The following is a 20603-nucleotide window of genomic DNA, read 5'->3' on the forward strand; positions in this document are numbered from 1 at the left end:
GGTGGGGACAAAGGGAACCCCTATCCAAAAAAAAAAAAAAAAAAAAAAAAAAAAAAAAAGCCAGGCATGGTTACACACTTTTGTAATCCCAATGCTGGGGAAGTGGAGACAGTTGGATCCCAGGGATCACTGGCCAACAAACTGTTCACAGAGTGAGCATCAGGTCAATGAGAGACCCTGTTTCAAAAAACAAGGTGGACAGTATCTGAGGAACAACATGTAAGGTTGTTGTCTGTCCTCTATGCACAGGGGCACAACACATGCATTTGCACACATAATCACTCACATATACACACACCAAAAAATTTTATCTATAGGCACTTAACAAGTGCACAGAGATATATTCACCAATGCAAATGTGACTGTAATAGTAACTCTTGACATTAATCCAAAATGCGGAACAATAAGATTACTTATATATAATCTATATAATCTTTTTTTTTTTGTCTTTTTGAGGCAGGGTCTCCCTGTAGCCCCAGCTGTCCTGGAACTCACTATATAGACCAGGCTGGCCTTGAACCACAGAGATCCGCCTGCTTCTGCCTCCCAAGTGCTGGGACTACAGGCATGCGCCACCATGCCCGGCTATATAATCATTTTTTAAAAAGTTAATGAGACATATAGATAGAGGATATGGAGAATATGTTACATAAGAAACATAGTTGCATATTTAGAGAGACACACCCATAGGTGTGTGTTTACATACACTCAGACATCACTAAAAGTAACACAAGAAACTGGTTACCACGGTTGCCTCCAGGAAAGGAAACCTCATAACTAAGGTAAGGGTAGAAAAATTCACCTTATACTATATTTGTTTAACCTTTTAACTTTATTCTGCATAGTGATGTCATTTATTTAAAAAATAAGATTTAAAAACGATGCATAGCATAATTGCTATTTGTTTTGAGACAGGGCCTCAAGCAGCCCAACTGCAGGATGGCCTTGAGCTCCTGATCCTCCTGCCTTTACCTCCCAAGTGGCAGGATTTCAGACATGTGCCTCCACTCCCAAGAACATTTTTGAAAAATTTGTATGTCTAGAAATATCTTTCAGATTATGCCAGTTTAAGTGATCAGATTTAATGATGCTTAAAATTTTCATGTAGGGCTAACAAGATGACTCAGCAAGTAAAGGTACTTGCTGCACAAGCCTGGAAACCTGAGTTTGACCCTGGGACCCACATAAAGGGGGAAAGAGAGACTGACTCCACAAAGCCATCCTCTGGAAACATGCACACATGCACATACACAATAAAACTTAAAAAAAAAACCAATATTTTCATGAAATAAAAATAATAAATTTTTTTAAAAAAAGAAATAAGTGGGGGCTGGAGAGATGGCTCAGCAGTTAAGAGCACTGACTGCTCTTGCAGAGGACCTGGATTCGATTCCCAGCAACCACATGGTGGCTAACAACAGTCCATAACCAGGGGAATAAAGCCCTCTTCTGACCTCCGTGGCACTGCACGACACAGGTGTATTCACATACATGCAGGCAATACACTCATACACATAAAATAAAAATAATAAAGAAAAAAAATTTTTTTGGTCTTTTTGAGACAGGGTCTCCCTGTAGCCCCAGCTGTCCTGGAACTCACTATATAGACCAGGCTGGCCTTGAGAAAGATCCACCTGCCTCTGCCTCCCGAGTGCTGGGATTAAAGGCATGTGCCACCACGCCCGGCTATAAATAAAATATTTTTTAAAAAAGGAAATAAGTGAAAATTTCTGTGTGATAGAATTAAAATTTATTTATTAATCATGATGAATAACAACTACTATATTTCCTGGAAGTTTCATCAAAAATAAACTTAAAAAATAGCTAGCTGGACTTAAGACAAATCACCTTACCTAGCCAGTTGGATCTGGGGTTGAAAAATATTCATCTATACTTTTTTCACCCCAGAACAGCAGTCTGAGCAGATATGCAGCGGTAAGATAGGCTCATTCTAGAGGGAGCCACACTGTCACTCAGCCACTGGCAAGCAATTCTTCCTTCATTTGTTTTCTTTTGGAAGAGGATTGCGAAAAGGATGACGAGAAATCCAACAATCGTCCCTTATTCTCAGGGGATGTGTTCCCAGTCCCCCAGTGAATAGCTGAATCTTGAAAAGTACTGAACCCTATAAATACTTCCCTCTATATATACCTATCTGTCATAAAGTGGAGAACTAACCTTTCTACTTAAAGGACACAATTTATAACCCTCTGACCTAACCAAATTGCCAACATCACTACCCTTGCACTCTGTGGCCACTAGGAAGTAAAAGAAGGCTCACTTGAACACAACCACTGCCAAAACGTGGCAGTCTAACCGATAACCTGATAGCTATTAAGTGACTAATGTGCATGTAGAATGCACAGTACAGATGTGCTAGACATTGAGGTGACTTGTGGCACAGACATGATGGAGCAGGACCACATAAGGTATCATCTACCACTCAGTAAAGTATGTAACTCAGAGAGAATGTTCATTCTGACTTTCCATTTAATACTTTTCAGACTAGAGTTAGATGAAATTGCAGAAAGTGAAATGGGATAGGAAGGAGCAGCTATATAGAGAAAGCATGGAGAAAGCTAGAACACAGTTAGAACATAGTGGCTCAGTGACAGAGTCTATGCTTGGCATGGGTAAGGCCTGGAGTTCAATCCCTAGCTCTAAAAAGGAAGGAAAAGAAAAGAAAAAAAGAGCACAATAGTCTAGAGTTTTAAAAGGAACAGGATCCAACAGCAAACTGTGGCTGGTGGTTACTATAGTTTCCAGCTCTGTCTTTTTAAGAACTGACTCTCATTTCTGTTTTCTTTTCTTTCTTATTCTTTCCCACCTTCTGCTATCTCACCTATTCCTATCTTTCCCAATTTTGCCTAGTTTAAAAAAAAAAAAATGAAGATCTGACCTACATCTCAACAGTATGGACCTCTACTGTATTCTTCTACTATGGAATCTCCTCCTTCCAGGGAAAAGCTTTATCTCAATTTCAAAGCAATCTGCAACAGTCAGTATTCTAAAGTGACTGACGCACAGCCAAAAGTGGTTGGAAATCCTCTGACCTACTAAGAAAAAGAAAGAACTATAAAAAGGGCTATATCCACTTACCTCGAACCTGTTTTTTTATTTCTTTGGCAGAATCCAGCCATGTCTGCAAAAAGAAGAAAAGGCATTCATAGAGAGCTCCAGAGCACATAAACAACAGACTGCTGGAAGCAGGATCACTGGCTATCTTGGAAAAGTGCCTCCAGATTAACCTACATTTTCCCCTGGCGGCCTCTGCATTCATTTTACTAAGTAAGCATAGTGGTTTTTCAGCAGAGAAACAGGGAGCCAGAAATTGAGCTTGAATCCAAACCCCACTACATCCTGCCTGAGTAACTTTAGGATCTCTGTACCTCAGTTCCTTCATCTCTAAAATGAGATCTTTGTGTGGGTACCCATCTTACAGCATTGTTAATGTTTTAAAAGTTAATATATAAACCACTTTATAAAGAACAAATATAAAATAAGCCTATGCTATTTATATTATTAAAGACTAGTAAAGATCTAGAACCAGGATTAATTAACATCATCCAAATCTTATTTTTCTCTCCAACTGTTGGTCTTGTTCAAATTTTCTAAGCAAGTATTGCATCTGGTGCATGGTTCATGCCTAGTTAATGTTTACTGAATAAATATTTTATTCCTCTTGTTCACTCTGATCTTTCCTTTCAGTGTTCTTCCACTCTACTCAAGAGTCTATACATTAGCAGGACAGGGCTCCTCAACCTGTAATGTCCCCCGTTCTATAACAGCAGTTGAAAAAAGCTTTGCTATCAACATCTTTCACAGGCCTCTATGAGAAGTATTTAAAGACAAAATTTGCTAAATTTCTAGCCTTTTTTTTTCTTTTTTCTTTTTGAGACAGGGTCTCCCTGTAGCCCCAGCTGTCCTGCAACTCACTATGTAGACCAGGCTGGCCTCGAACTCACAAAGATCCACCTGCCTCTGCCTCCCAAGTGCTGGGATTAAAGGCGTGTGCCACTATGCCCGGCTAATTTCTAGCATTTTTAAAGATATATTTACTGGACATAGTAGCACACACCTTTAATTACAGCATTCAAAAGGTAGAATCAGGTAGGTATCTGTGGGTTTGAAGCCAGCCTGATCTATAATAGTGAATTCCAGGTCAGCTAGGGATACACAGTGAGAGCCTGTCTCAAAAAAAAAAAAAAAAATTGACTCTAATACACATACAGAAAAGCACATTGACTTGAGGTGAAGCTCATTGGTAGAATAAATGCATGCATGTACAAGGCTCTGGGCTTAATCCCCAACACACACACACACACACACACACACACACACACGATATAGCATAAATATATAGATTGGTGAAATAACAAAGTGAACATACAAGAATTATAACATTAACAAAATTTTCCTGGAAATGTATTCTAATTTCTACCTAACTCTTTTCTATCCCTCATTCAAAAGATTTAAAATTGAGTTTTAGTGGTATCCAGAAAAAAGAAGTATGATGGCCTTTTCTTATATTCTACTGACAAGGACAAGAGCACAAGATGACCAAACATATGCCCCACCAAAGGTACAGGCTTGGACACCGCAATTTCACATTTGGTTCTAGACTACTTTGTTATTAGAAAGTCGCCACCACAGACAATAAGTACAAGAGTGGACCAGGGCTGGAAAGATGGCTCAGCTGTTAAAAGCACATATTGTTCCTCAGAGGACTAGAGTTGGTTCCCAACACACAGATTGAACAGCTGACAACTGCCTATAACCATCTGGCTGACCAGCATGTTCCAGATGATCTGATGGCCCTCTGGCCTCCACAGGCACCTGCATTCATATGCACATACTGACACGCACACACACACACACACACACACACACACACACACACACACATCATTAAAAATAATAAAATAGGGGCTAGAGAGTTGGCTCAGTAGTTAAGAGCACTGACTGCTCTTGTAGAGGACCTGGGTTCAATTCCTAACACCCACATGGCAGTTAACAAGCATCTTAACTCCAGTCCAGGGGATGTGACATCCTCTTTTGACCTCCGCAGGCATTGCACAACATGGGTGCACTTACACACATGCAAGCAATACACTTATACACATAAAATAATAATAATAATAAATCTTTTAAAAAGACTAGTTTCCTTTTATATTCTCCCACAATTAACATGGAAGATTAAGAAATATTTATTAATAAATACCATTTAATGTAAAATTGTTCTATAGCATAAAAATTAAGCACTAGACTGTGGAGACAGCTCAGTAGGTAAAGTGGTTGTTGTACAAGCATGAGGACCAGGGTTTGATCTTCAGCACCCTAGGGGTGGCCATTTATAATCCCAGCACCCAAGGTACAGAGACAGGCAGATCAGGATCCCTAGAGCTTGCTGATCAGCCAGTCTAGCCAAATCAGTGAGCTCCAAGCTCATTGAGAGTCATTGCCTCAAAAAACCAGAGACAGCGTAATTGAGGAAAACCTCTGACATTGCTCTCCTGGCACACACACAAACACTAAGCCCTGTCACAAAGAAATTATCTGGGTGCTTTTTTCCCCTTTGTCTCTCATTCAGACTAAGGAACTTTATGTTCTATAGGTCCAAAGGCAAGGAAAAAAATTTTAAATGTCAACTGATAAGTCTTGTGAAACTTCTGTAAAACTTTGGTTTATATTGCAATGCAAAATGCTTACTAAAAATTACTTCCAGCAAGCTCTAGGGATCCTGATCTTCCTGTCCTTGGGTGCTGGGATTACAAATGTCCACCCCTAGGGTGCTGAAGATCAAACCCCAGTCCTCATGCTGGTACAACAAGCACTTTACCTACTGGGCTGTCTCCACAGTCTAGTGCTTAATTTTTATACTATAGAACAATTTTACATTAAATGGTATTTGTTAATAAATATTTCTTAATCTTCCATGTTAATTGTGGGAAAATATAAAAGGAAACTAGTCTTCTTTTTTAAAGATTTGGGGTGAATATCTGCTACCATAGTGGAGAACTCCATATTTTCCATTATTTTAAGAGAATCTCTCTGGGAAACCTGAAGCTTCCAAATTCCTTCCAGAGATTCCATGGACGGTTCTATGATCTGTGGTTAAAATTTCCACCAATTCGACACTAAAAAGTAAATCCAGGTTTGTGTCAATCACAATGCAACTTCAACATCTATACTATCATACAGAACCAATTATTGCTTGGGCCAGTGAGATGGATCAGCAGGTAAAAAGGTTTCCTGCCAAGCCTGACAACTTGTATTCAATCCCTGAACACATGGTGGAAGGAGAGCGTTTTCTTCTGACCTCCACATGCCATGACAGGCACTACCCCCCACCCACACATACATACAAAAATAAATAAATTAAATAAATAAATAAATAAATAAATAAATGCAAATGACTATTTCTTGAACAAGACCAAAGATCAAGGTTAAAAACAGATAAGCTTTCTAGAGCTAATAAAACAAAAATGTATAAAAAGTATACTTCTATGCTCAATTTAAAATTTTCAATTCTGGGTATTATATTTAGCCAACAAATGTTTGAGGAATGATTGAATGTGGCTGGCACTGTGGTTATTAAAAGAGGACAAAAAAGTAACACATCTTTAAGGAACAGTCACTGTAATGAGAGAGATGAGAGGTAAACAAACAATTTGCTAGTCCTGGGGGTGACTACCACTGCGATAAAGCTCACAGTACTCTGAGAACAATATGGATCTGAAAGAATTTTAGGAACTATTTATCCATGGTATCTGGGGAATCTAAGTTGAGTTTTGAAATCTAAGGGTCAGGCAAAGAAGAAAAGAAAGTAATTAGATAGGTGCAAAAGCATAAAAGAAAACATGATACATCTGAACAGCACAACGTGAACACAGAGGTCATTACGGAGGAGAAAGGTACAACTGCAAAGAACAGTAAGAACCAGGTTGTGGGAGACAGCATTCCATGCCAAGAAATCTGGGCTTCATCAAGTTCTAGGCAAGTAGGAGACACTGAAGGATTTAAAATAAAAGGTTGGCGTGAATTATAGGAAGCATGGCTACACACAAGAGATTGTAACTGAGAACAAAACCTGTGGTCCCACAGAGTATAATGGGTAAAGGTGCAGCCTCTGAAATCAGTATTGAATTTCAATCCTGGCTTAACCTTTCTACTACCCATTAGCTGTATAACCTTTTATGAGTTAATCTTTCTGAACTTCAATTTTTTATTATTTAAAATTGGAGGAATAAGCATAGTAATTATTTTTTTTTGTCTTTTTGAGACAGGGTCTTCCTGTAGCCCCAGCTATGTAGACCAGGCTGGCCTTGAACTCACAATGATCCACCTGCCTCTACCTCCCAAGTGCTGGGATTAAATGTGTATGCCACCATGCCCGGCTTTTAATTTTTTTTAACTTTTAAAAAAACTTTATTGAGAATTTCATACATGCATATAAGCTGTTTTGATCAAATCCACGCCCACTCCCTCCTCTCCAACACCTCCCATATCTCCCCAGCACTTTTTTCTGAGAATTTCATGTCTTCTTTCTTTCTTTTTTTTTCCTTTCTTTTTTTCTCTCTCTTTCTTTTTCCTTCCTTCCTTCCTTCCTTCCTTCCTTTTTTAGTGGGGCTTTCTGCTACTCTAATAGTCCCCCTTCTAAAGAGGTGACCCTAAATCTTTTAGGGATTAGATAAGAGCTCCTAAACACTTTTGACATTTTTGGCTTTGGAACAGAGTATGTTGCTAAGAGGCCCAAGGACATTTTGACTTTTAGCCAAGAAACTGGCTACTTTTCTTTGGGGTCTTTTTTGCCCTAACTGCCTCACCAATTCCTACCTCCTATTCTTATCACACCAACCTCTGAAGAGGTTACCCAAATTGCCAATAGGGAATCAGATGCAGTCCACGCTGAACAGGGATGCAGGGTGAGGCAATTGGGGGTACCCCTTCAGTGGGTCTATCTAAAAGACTCAAATTCTGCATAAGTAGTCCTTGGCTGGTGAATAGGGATGTGAAGGAGAAGTAAAGGCAAGAGTAGTTAGCATTACAAGTTCTAGACAGGGAACCAGAAAAAAGTCAGAACAGGGCAAATTTCAAATGTTCATATCAGAGTCCATTGGGATTTCTTTACAAAAGCTTTTAAAAGCATCCCTCTATTGGTTCCTCCTCATTAAATTAATTTTTAGAAGTAAATTTTAGAGGGGGCTGGAGAGATGACTCAATGATTAAGAACACTTGCTGTTCTTCCAGAGGACCCAGGTTCGATTTCCAGCACCCATGTGGTGGCTAACAACTGCCTGTAACTTCAGTTCCCAGGGATCTGACACCCTGTTCTGGCCCCTGTGGACAGTAGATTTATATACATGCAGGTGAAACACTCATTCAAAACAAAAACAAAAACAAAACGGGGCTGAAGAGATGGCTCAGTTGTTAAGAAGTGAGCTGTTTTTACAGAGGACCTGAGTTCAATTTCCAGTACCCACATGTTGGATAACAACCATCTGTAACTCCAGTTCCAGGGAATCTGACACCCTCTTCTGGCCTCTGTGGGCATTGCACACATGTGGTGCACTTACAACATGCAGGCAAAACACTCATACATACAAAATAAAAATAATAAATTAAAAAATATATATATATGTATATATATATTTTGTCTTTTTTGAGACAGGGTCTCCTTGTAGCCCCAGCTGTCCTGGAACTCACTATGTAGACCAGGCTGGCCTCGAACTCACAAAGATCTACCTGCCTTTGCCTCCCAAGTGCTGGGATTAAAGGCGTGTACCACTACGCCCAGCCCATAAATAAAATATATTTTTAAAGTAAATTCTAGAAGGGAAATGATAAGAAAATCTGAGAAATAAGAACAGACTAAAGTGGCCTCCTGTCTTAAGAGAGGTAGGCATAAATCCTCTTAACAACATGAGAATTAAAATAACTTTTTGTTAGTTTCTTATATTGCACTCAGTCTCCTTACCTTAGAGCTTGCGCTATCCCAAATAGCTAAACCAAAGTAGTCTTCTTCCAGGAGATTGAGGTGCTCACACACTCGTTTAAGCAAGTCTTGTCCCTTCGCATGTTTCTGCAAACATATTTTACATATTTGAGTTAAGGTTACATATTTGAGTTAAGGTTTCCTCTTATTTTTGTATTTATCACCATTTTTTTAAAGTTACTTTTCAATTTCCTTTTGCACCTTTGCTAACTAGGAAATTTTCAGATGCCTACACAATCTAAGTAAAAGAATATAATATATAAAAAATCCTATTCCTCAATTTGCTGGTATAGAGATACAATATATTATAGTACTTTGGAAATAGAATGCAAAGTAAAATCCAGCCTTTCCTCTATCTCTATACCTCCATCCAAAACATAACATACTCATAACCCAGGGTTTCATTATGTAGCCCAGGTTAGCCTCAAAATCATGATCTTCCTGCCTGAGGCTCTTAAGTGCTAGGACTATAGGCATGTACCACCAATCCAATTAAGCATCACATTCACATTCATATTCATTCTCTCTCTGTCTCTGTCTTTCTCTTGCTCTCACTCTTGCTCTCACTCTCTCACTTTCTTGCTCTCCTCTCTCCATTTTTTTTGGGGGGGTGCAATATTTCCTGAAGCATGTTATAGGCCACTGTCAGTCACCATGATCACCTGAATTACTGAATCAAGTTGTCAAAATACATGGCAACTGTACCTTTGGAAATCCTGTTCAAAATAAACAGCGAAGAGAATGAGCTCAACTCCAACACCCTGCAATACCTTTTAGAAAAATAGGAAATAGGAAAATAGGAAATAGTCTACATATACTACCTATTAGAGCAGTTTTTCAGTAATGTTAAAAGTCATTTTCTTTAACCTAGAAAGTCAAACTACTTCCAAATATAAGTATTTAAACTCTCATTTGCAGAGAAGAATGCTCTAATCTTTCTCTTGCTCTCACTCTTGCTCTCACTCTCTCACTTTCTTGCTCTCCTCTCTCCATTTTTTTTGGGGGGTGCAATATTTCCTGAAGCATGTTATAGGCCACTGTCAGTCACCATGATCACCTGAAAAAAAAAAATTCTAGCTCCTTTATTTACCAGCTAAACAAGTGAGCCATTTTGATTAACAAGAGTGTGCTCATCTGTAAAATAAAAACTTTTATACCTGTTTACTGAAAAAAAAGAAAGAAAAAAGAAACATGTTAATGCCTTCTGAGAAATATATACATAAATACTCCAAAAATTACAAATATCCCCCCCGCCCAGTTCTAGAGATTGAAGTCAGGGCTTATACATGTTAGGAATATGCTCTTTACTAGCCACACGGATCTTTTCAGTACATATATATGACACCTCCTCCTCTTAATGAGTTATTTTATACTACCATTAGTAATTTACATAATTGTTCATTCAGTGTTAACTCATTTATATTACATCATTTTTTTTTTTTTTTTTTTTTACTTCTTCTTTGTTTTCACTCTGAGGGACGATGGTTTGGGATTTCATATACAGGTCCCTAACCCTTTATAATTCCAAAATCCAGGAGTTCTAAAAATTAAAAGGTTTATCACTAAAGCTCATTTAAAGAAAAATCCTGACCTGAACTATAAAAACGTTGTTTATAATCTTCACTTATCCATCTTAAAACAAATCGTCATATACTTTGCCGCACAAATAAAATATTCAAATCAGGATAGTGGCACATGCCTACAATCCTAGTACTTGAGAGATGGAAGCAGGAGAATGAAGAGTCAAAGTCATTTAGGCTACATAACAAGCTCAAGACCAGCTTGGGCTCTATAAGACCCTATCGCCCCCTGCAAAAAAAACCTACAAAATAAAAAAAAAATAGAATTATATATATCATAATATTTTAGAATATTTATGGGTAGATAATATTTGTATTTGCACAAAATTCAATTCAATAATAAAAGTCAAGCATATGTGAATTACAGGTGCTATCAATAAAAGCTATTAGCCCTTAAAATAATTGTTCATTTATCAACCATATTATAATTGACAGCTATTATTCTAGTTTAAAAAACACAGTTAATAGATGTCTTAATTCATCCTAAATGAACAGAAAAAAGCTATAAAAACTGACATTTTTATTCAATCCTGATTCAATTACTGATTCTTTCGTAAACTATTAGAGAATTTTAAGAAATGGTATTATTTGATTTGCATTTCTATATTCTATCTCATAGAACTAAAGACACATTAGATAAACTCATGATTAAAAGGCTTAGATCTAGGGGGGACAGTAAAGCTATAGACAGTAACTTCTTTTTAAATTATTTATTTTATCTCTGTTGGGGACATGCGTGTGTATGCTATATGTGCATGTGAGTACCATGGTATGTCTGTGGAGGTCAGAGGACAACCTTGGGTGTCAATCCTGGCCTTCTAACCTTATTTGAAACAGGGTCTCTTGTTCTGCCACTGCCTGCACCAGGCTATCTGGCCACAGCCTTGGATGGATTCTATTTTCTCTTCCCCACCTCACTGTAGGAGCACTGGGATTACAAATGCTACTGTGCCCACCTTTATGTGGGTTCTGCGGATTCAAACTTAAGACCTCACGCTTGCATGAAAAGTGATTTTACCCACAAAGCCAGCTCCCCAGCCCAGTAATTTTTTCTTCAAACATAATTATAGGGACTCCTGGAGCTAGTATCTGAAATTCTGTCTATCTTGGGAAAGGTAGTCATAGAATGGTGCTCCATAAATAATAATTTTTTCTCTTTTTTTAAAATTTTTTGTTTTTTCTTTGTTTTTTGAGACAGGATCTCCCTGTAGCCACAGCTGGCCTGGAACTTGATATATAGACCAGGCTGACATTGATCTCAGAGAAATCTGTCTGCCTCTGACTCCTGAATGCTGGGATTAAAGGTGTGAGCCATCATGCCCGGCTATAAAGTTATCCTTTTTGAAACACAATTACTTTATTATAAAGTGCTTAAGTCACAAGATTCTAGCAAACAAAAACAATGGAGAAAAAAAACAAGACTCATTCTCATTCTTCCTATCACTTCATCTCTAAGAAAGTCATATTAACACTGCCATCCATAGAATCAGTCCTTAGTGTGGGTATTATCTTGGGCAACTACACATAAGGCAACTACAAGAGCTCTGACTCTGGAAATTAAAATGCACTCACCTCCACAACACATTCATAAACTGTGTCATCCAACAAAGAGACCTTGCAGTGCATGTTTCTGTGTCTTCTGACTGGTTTCTCGGAGGCTTCTAATTCTCTGTCTGCTTTTGATTCGGGATCTTCTTTTACTTCTGTTTTAGAGCACTCTTCAATTCCTTCTCCTTCCTTAGTTTCAGAACCTAGATCTTCTCTGTGTTCTTCCTGAGCTGGCTGTATATTCACCATATCACCAAGTCAGTAATAAAGATATTTCACAAAATAAGCTATATGTGCATTATCTATACATAATAAGTACTCTGATCAATAAAACTGCTAACAGAAGAAAAACAAAAATAAGTGGCATTAATATTAAAAAATTATTTTTCTATAAAAGGTATTATGATTTCCCTAAAGATCTATAGATTTTACTATTCTTTTTTTTTTTTTCAGGTAGAATCCCATCAAATCAGTAAGTAAAGGCTTCAAGTAAATTATGGGACGCCAACCTATTATTCTCGGCATATGTAATATATTTTCCCTAACATATAATGTTATCATTATATGATACTACTGAAGCTCATCAAAACTTTGCTGGCTCTATCCCATTGATCCTCAATTTTAGCAAGGTAGACTGGCGAACTGCAAAATAAAATATGATTTGTCACACTTTCATTTTGTTTGCTGTTTTTTTTTTTTTTTTTGTTTTTTTTTTTTTTTTGAGACAGGGTCTCCCTGTAACCCCAGCTGGCCTGGAACTCACTATGTAGACTAGGCTGACCTCAATCTCACAGAGATCCGCCTGCCTCTGCTGGCGATCTTTAACCCCAAGTGCTGGGGTTAAAGTTATGTGTCATCAGACCTGCCACAGACTTTAAAATTTATAAACAGCTAAAAGAAGTTCTTGGGACCCATGAATTTGTACTAAGTAAATATAGGTAGTAGGCTAAAAACTTTAACTACCAAATTAACCCCTTTCTATCATTGCTACACCCAAACAAGATTCAAAGAAGGGAGGGAAAGACTGAAATCTGGGCCTCCTAGAACAATCACTAAGTCATTCTAAAGTAATACAGGGACACAGGAGAATATTTTGCCACACATTTTCTTTTTCTAAATCTTTATTTATTTTTAATTTTATGTGTAAAAGTGTTGTGCCTGCATGTGTGTAAGTACGCCAGTGTTGTGCAGTGTCCATGGAGGACAGAAGAGGGCACTGGATTCCTTGGAACTGGAGTTACGGATGATTGTTAGCTACCATGTGGGTCCTAGGATTTGAACGCGGGTCTTCTACAAGAACAGCCTGCTCTTAACCACTGAGCAACCTCTCTAGCCCACCACACATTTTCTTACTGATTTTTTTTTTAAAGACAGGGACTGGCTAGCTTGGAATTTGTAGCTCTCCTGCTTTAGTTTGCTGAGTGCTGGGATTATAAACCACACTGGACAATTTCCTTGCTTTCAAAGCAATACATTTTCTTGAGAGTTTTTAAATTCTGCTAATTCTTTTCTTACAAAATAATACATGGTTGACATCTAGGAAAAAAGATTTAATGATTTGGCTGCTGCATTAGATTCAGGAGGTGATCTAAAGGCCTATCCTCATCCTTCATAACCATCACATACACAACCTCAGGGAGGCCTTCATATCTGTCCTATCCCACTGGAGTATTTCTTACAGCAGTACCATCTGTTGCTCCTTCTCCTTTTACATGGGTTCCAGGGACAGAACTCAGGTCATCAGGCTTGCAAAAGCTTTACTGTTTGAGCTATTTTTATAGTTTTTAACTTATGAAAGTCTATCTACCCTAGATCCTGTTTTACACAGTAGGTTTTCAGTAAGTATTTGCTTAATGAATGAATAAATAAACATTTTAAAACTTGTAGATGAAGCTGGGGAGATGGTTCAATCAGTAAAGTGCTTGCCTTGTAAGCATAAGGACCTATCCCTTCTCTGTAACTTATGTGCCATAGTTTGATTCCATAGCTTGCATTAATAACTATTATACTATATAGGGATGAATCTTGTTTGTTTTCTTTTTTAATTTTATTTATTATTTTTATGTGTATGTGTGTATTGCCTGCATGTAGGTAAGTGCACCTGTGTGGTGCAATGCCCATGGAGGACAGAAGAGGTTGTCGGATCCCCTGGAACTGGAATTATGCCATGTGGGTGCTGGGATTCAAACCTAGGTCTTCTGCAAGAACAGCCAGTGTTCTTAACGGCTGAGCCATCTCTCCAGCCCCTTGTTTGCTTTCTTGTATGTGTAAGAGCAGGTGCATATGTGCCATAGCATACATGTGGAAGTCAGAGGGCAACTTTCAGGAGTCAGTTCTCAACTTGTACCTCATCTGAGGCAGGATCTCTCTTGTTCCTGCACTGTGCACTCTAGGCTAACTGGCCCTGGCTCTAAGCTTCTGGGTGATTCTCCTATCTCCACCTCTCATCTTGATGTAGGAATTCTGGGATTAGACTCATGTTACCACACCCAGCTTTGTATGTGGGTTCTAGGGATCTGAATTCAGGTTGCCAGGCTTGAAAAGCAAGCATTTTTACCCAGTGAGCCATCTCCCTGGCCCTGAATATTGTTTTCAATATTATTTCACTAACAGCAAGTACGTGATTATGACTTCTTCCTAAAGTTTGCCCTTGACACTCTGAATATACAAGCAATATTTCTAGAAATACATGTAATATTTTTACAAAAGTCTAATAAAACTATATAGCCCTTTAGACCTTTCATAGAAACACACACAGAACTTTACTTTAACAATCCGGATTACTGTTCACATACTTCAGCAATAAGATTTTGAAAATAACTCTTATTTTGCAAAAAGTAAGGCTGAAATCAAAAAAGATTCTTAGAAAACAGTTCGAGTTACAATACTAGTATTTTCACTTTTTTTAGGCAAAAGAACAACTCATGTTTAACTATACAAGTTAAGGAAAGTGAAGGCCCTATATGAATGAATATCACAGAAGGGGCTGGCAAGTTGGCTCAGCAGGAAAAGACACCTGCTACCAGGCCTCATACTTGAGTTCCATCCCTGGGCCCTACATGGTAGAAAGAGAGAACAGAGTCCCACAAGTTGTCCTTTGATCTCCACAAGTACACCATGGTACACATGTATACACACACACACACACACACACACACACACAAACAAATGTAATAAAATTTTTAAATATTACACAAGCGATAACGTTAGACTTTCTTATCCACATCTTGCATTCTGCAGTAATATGTTCTTGTTGGAGAAGATAACCAAAATAAGGCAGGCGTAGCTCAAATCTATCACATATACCCTTGGATGGCTTGAACATATCACACAGATTGTAATGAAGATTTCCATAAAAGGACCACATTGACTGATAACTATTCCATTCCTAATTCTATGAAAATGAACTCTAAACCACCTCACTTATTTTTTGCTCTCATTAAAACTCAAATTTGTTCTATTATAACAGCAAGATGCTATACAGGCTGAAAAAATTCATTTGGTACTTTTCTTTCATTTTCTTTTCTTTGACTTAATGGAATATGTTTTTTTTAAGTCAGGTTGCCACTAACTACATTAATTTCTTTAGAGCAGAAACTCCGAAGCTTTGTGTTATTTGTCATTATCAAAGCCTAAGTCAACCAGCTCATAAGATATAAACCCAAATGTTCTTCATTGAAAAAAGTATGTAATCTGTCTTCATTATCTCCCACCCCACCCCACCCCCGCAGCACAGTCACACGTTCTTACCTGTGTTTCTACACTGCTTAATGAGTGAAGATCCAAGGACGGGTCTGTTTTGAGCTCAGGTTCAGGAGCTGCAATGGGGGCCTTTAAAATGATCTCTTCATCAAGACCAGTCCCAAATAATATCTCTTTCTGACCTTCACCTTTTTCTTTATCTGGCTCTACTTCTTTGCCTTCTTCTTCAGAGACCTGAGGTCTGGGCCTTTTGAGAAACGAGGAGAGTAGTCGTGACAGGCCTCTGCTTTCTGCCGTCCGTTCCTTGTTCCTGGTCAAGTCTTCATGTGTTGGAGTGTCCCCATTGGATGCTTTCAGCTTCTGCTCACACTGATGATCTCCCTCAGCTGCCGCTTGGGAAGACTCTTCCAACTGAGTTTCTTGTTGGCCTGAGTTTGTGGCTCCCTCACCTTCTTCCTTCTGTTGTTGGTGTTGAGAATTCTCAGCCTCAACCACTAAACTCTTCTCTGTTGTCATGATGTTTCTATTAAAAAGAAGATGAAAAGGGAGAACTATCATAAGCAAACACATTGCTGTAGCCCAAACCCCTTAAATCCCAAAAGGCTAATATATTTAAATTTAATCACCAACAAACAGAACTCCAATCCATTGAACATAAGACCTTGCATTAAAGCACAAAAATATTTTACCTGTATATCCTGAATAAATTATTAATGCCTTGAGTCACTAAAGATATGCACATTGAAAGATTAACTTAATATTCACTGAGGCCATCTAATGAAATACACCATAATTAAATTCAGTGCTCAGGACTCTATACAACAAATACAGCTTTATCCTTCCTAAAACAGAACCTTATTTGAATACTGTCCTTTCAGGGTATCAATCTGAAGATGCAAGATTTGCAGGAATTACTCTCTGCAAAGTTCTTCACACCATAAGAGATGATTAAACTAGAAAGTTCCCCAAGTCTTTTTGGCTTTCTTCCTCATATTTCTTAGGATGAAAAGACTTCACTAGGAACAGCAAATGCAGAATTCTGATCATTTGCTCTCAGAGTTGACCATAGCAAAGGCAAGAATGCAGTCAAAATAATCATAACAAAACATCCTTAGGTTTCAAAATACCAAATTATATCCCATTTTAAACTCTCTGAAACAATTTTTCTTCTGAGAAATACAATTTTGGAAACAGCATTTTTAAAGTAGGAAGTGAAACCATTACACTACAGAAAACAGAAATGCCATAGACAGGAGGATTTTAGAAAGCAAATATTGATTTGCTTTAGGGGAGAAGGCAGGCTACAAACCTCACATATTTCAAACTTGGTTTCTAACCTTTTTATGTCAAAATTCTGGCATTACTACTCAAGCCTTACAACAAGAGTCAAAAAGCTTTGTCTCTCCTAATTTATTAAAGAATAACCAACACACATAGAGACTTTTAAAACACTGAGCAATGAAGTTGACTTATGATCTGACACTGATTCACAACTACCAAAAAGCACTCCCTATACAGGACTCAAAAAACAGCATGCGGGACTGAAGAGATGGCTCAGCAGTTAAGAGCACTGGCTGCTCTTGCAGACACAGGTTCAATTCCCAGACCGCACATGGTAGCTACCAACCAAACATACTCCCTCTAGTTCCAGGAAATCTGGCGCCCTCTTCTGACCTCTATGGGCATTACATGACATGAGTATATTTACATACATGCAGGCAGTACACTCATATACAAAAAAATAAAAATAATAAAAAATATTTTTAAAAAGCAGCATGCATACTGTAGCACACCTCCATACTTAGACTAAATCATTTAATTTGGACATTGACTGAATAAATGAACTGTATTTAGCTCTTTCCACAAACCCTTGCTGCTCACCTCATGATGTTCTTTCCTGGCTATCTAAAGGCTTGTCTCATCATTACTGTCTCAGCTCATGTGTCATGTTCCTTAGAGTGGTTCCCCCCAGACACTCCATCTAAAGCAGTGGCCCTCATTCCCACAGATAATACAGTCCCCAGCCCTACTACACTTATGATCTGTAATTACCTTGCTAATTTGTTTACTGGTTTATTTGTGTTTTGTCCTTCTTCCATACCTCTCTCCATAACTAAAATATGTTTCCCTGAGGACAAAGTCCTTGAATGTTTTTTAAGATTTATTTTATTTTTATTTCTGTGTCTGTGTGTATGCACACATGTGCACAGAGGTCAGAAGAGGGTGTTAGATCTCCTGGAAATGGAGTTCCAGGTGGTTGTTAGCCACCCAGTGTAAGTGCTGGGAACTGAACTCAAGTACTCTTCAACAGCAAGTACTCTTAACTGCTGAGTCATCTTTCCTAACCCTTGAGAGACATTTTTTTTTCCCCTTGGTCTTTTTGAGACAGGGTCTCCCTGTAGCCCCAGCTGGCCTGGAACTCACTATGTAGACCAGGCTGGCCTTGAACTCAAAGAGATCTGCCTGCCTCTGCCTCCCGAGTGCTGGGATTAAAGGTGTGCGCCACCACGCCAGGCGAGAGGCTTCTTTTACCACTATATACCCAATGCCTAGAACAGCACCTAGAATATAACAGGTATTAATAAAAGTGTGTGTGTGTACATGTGATGTATGTGTGGGTGTGTGTATATGTGTGTGCAGGCATACATAGAGGTCAGAGGTTAACTTTGGGTGGTTCCCTCAGTCACCTTCTACATTTTTAAAAATTTTATTTATTATTTTTATTTTTTGTGTATGCATGTATTGCCTGCATGTAGGTAAGTGTACCCGTGTCGTGCAATGCTTGCAGAGGTCAAGAGAGGCTGTCAGATCCCCTGGGACTGGAGTTATAGACAGTTGTTAGCTGCCATGTGGGTGCTGAGATTCGAACCCAGGTCTTCTGTAAGACAACCAGTGTTCTTAATCACTGAGTCATCTCTCCAGCCCGTCCACTTTATTTTTTTCAGACAAGGTCTCTCACTGAACCCAGAGCTCACTGAATTGGCTGTACTGACTGGCCACTGAGTGCTACAGATCTGTCTATCTGTCTCCCCAGTACTGGAGATTACAGACATGTGCCAGTGTACCCAGCTTCCTACGTGGGTGCTGGGGATCCAAACTCAGATCCTCATGCTTGTGGGACAGCTGGCACTTTACAGACTGAGCCATCTCCCCAGCCCCTTAATAAATGTTGTGCTTCTTAAAAAAAAAAATTTATGGGATGGAAAGATGGCTCAGCAGTTAAGAGCACTGACTGCTCTTGCAGAGGACCCAGGTTCGATTCCCAGTACCCACATGGTAGCTATGAACTGTCCTTAACTCCAGTTCCTTAACTCCAGTTCCAGGGAATCCGAAGCCCTCTTCTGACCTCCACAGCATTGCATGACATGGGTGCACTCACATACATGCAGGCAATATACTCATACACATAAAATAAAAATAATAAAATATATTAAAAAATCCAAAAATAAATTAATAAAATAAAAGTTAAACCTAGAATAACTGCATACACATGGAACAAAGCAGTGAAAAGTGAAAGAAAAGAATGTGTATGGGGCACTGTTTTCTGCTCCAGGCCCTTGTTAGAGGTCTTATCTGTATTATCTCAAGTCTTTCAACAACCCTGCAAAGGAAAAGAAATCATCTGATCTTATAATTGAGGAATTCAAATTCAAGAAGCATCCTGAACATGCCCTATCTCATCTGATCTGGGATGTTAGGCTGCATCAGGACTGGTTAATTACCTGGATGGGAAGGAGCAACTCGCCCAAGGCAACACTGTTGGCAGATGACAACCCACTATAAACAGTGTTGAAATAAGTGGAGGCAGATTAATAAAAAAGATAAAAAATAAAAGTCTTTTTAAGGGTTCTCACTCGAATCTACTTTTTTTGTTGTTTTTTTTTGGGGGGGGGTCTTTTTGAGACAGGGTCTCCCTGTAGCCCCAGCTGTCCTAGAACTCACTATGTAGACCAGGCTGGCCTTGAAGTCACAGAGACCCACCTGCTTCTGCCTCCCAAGTGCTGGGGTTAAAGGCATGTGCCACCACGCCCGGCCCTGTTGTACTTTTGAGATGTTTCCCTGTAGCCCCAGCTGGCCTGGAACTCACTATGTAGACCAGGCTGGCCTCAAACTCACAGAGATCCACCTGCGTCTGCCTCCCAAGTGCTGGAATTAAAGACGTGCGCCACTACACCCGGTTTACTTGTTTCTTTTTTAAAATCATATTTATTTATTTTTATTTTATGTGTATGAGTGTTTTGCCTGACTGTGTTATGCAACACCCTCAGAGGACAGAAGAGAGCACTGGATCCCCAGAATTGGAGTTACAGACGGTTGTTAGCCACCATGTGGGTTCTGGGAGCTGAACCCAGGTCCTCTGCAAGAGCAATCAGTGCTCTTAACCACTGAGCCATCTCTCCAGCCCCACTACTCTTTTTGGGGGGGAGTTCTTTTTGAGACAGGGTCTCTCTGTAGCCCCAGCTGTCCTGGAACTATGTAGACCAGCCTGACCTTGAACTCACAGAGCTCCACCTGAGGTGTACACCACCACACCCTATTTTTAAACATTAAAAATATTTTAAGAAGGGGCTGGAGAGAGATGGCTCATCGGTTAAGAACACTGAATGTTCTTGCAGAAGACTGGGGTTTGAATCCCAGCACCCACATGGCAGCTAACAACTGTCCATAACTCCAGTTCCAGGGGATCTGACAGTCTGTTCTGTCCTCTGCGGGCATTGCATGACCCGGGTGCACTTATCTACATGCAGGCAATACATGCATACACATAAAATAAAAAT

The 20603-nt window shown here is 39.0% G+C and overlaps 1 protein-coding gene across 13 annotated transcripts in view; it reads right to left on the reverse strand.

Moving 5' to 3' along the window:
• Epb41 (erythrocyte membrane protein band 4.1) overlaps positions 1–20603 on the reverse strand; it is a 197194-nt gene that overhangs the window by 88452 nt on the left and 88139 nt on the right. For 12 of the 13 annotated variants that reach the window (XM_029570851.1, XM_029570846.1, XM_029570840.1 and 9 more), the window contains 4 exons: positions 15874–16348; positions 12148–12357; positions 8978–9082; positions 3100–3142 (listed from right to left, as the gene is read on the reverse strand). In XM_029570851.1, the coding sequence (XP_029426711.1) occupies positions 3100–3142; positions 8978–9082; positions 12148–12357; positions 15874–16348 (833 nt within the window). Of the gene's footprint in view, positions 1–3099; positions 3143–8977; positions 9083–12147; positions 12358–15873; positions 16349–20603 lie in introns of those variants that run through there. The other variant, XM_029570850.1, reaches the window with a different exon arrangement.

Source organism: Nannospalax galili, unplaced genomic scaffold (assembly GCF_000622305.1).
Source record: "Nannospalax galili isolate Female #2095 unplaced genomic scaffold, S.galili_v1.0 scaffold23, whole genome shotgun sequence".
NCBI lineage: Eukaryota > Metazoa > Chordata > Mammalia > Rodentia > Spalacidae > Nannospalax > Nannospalax galili.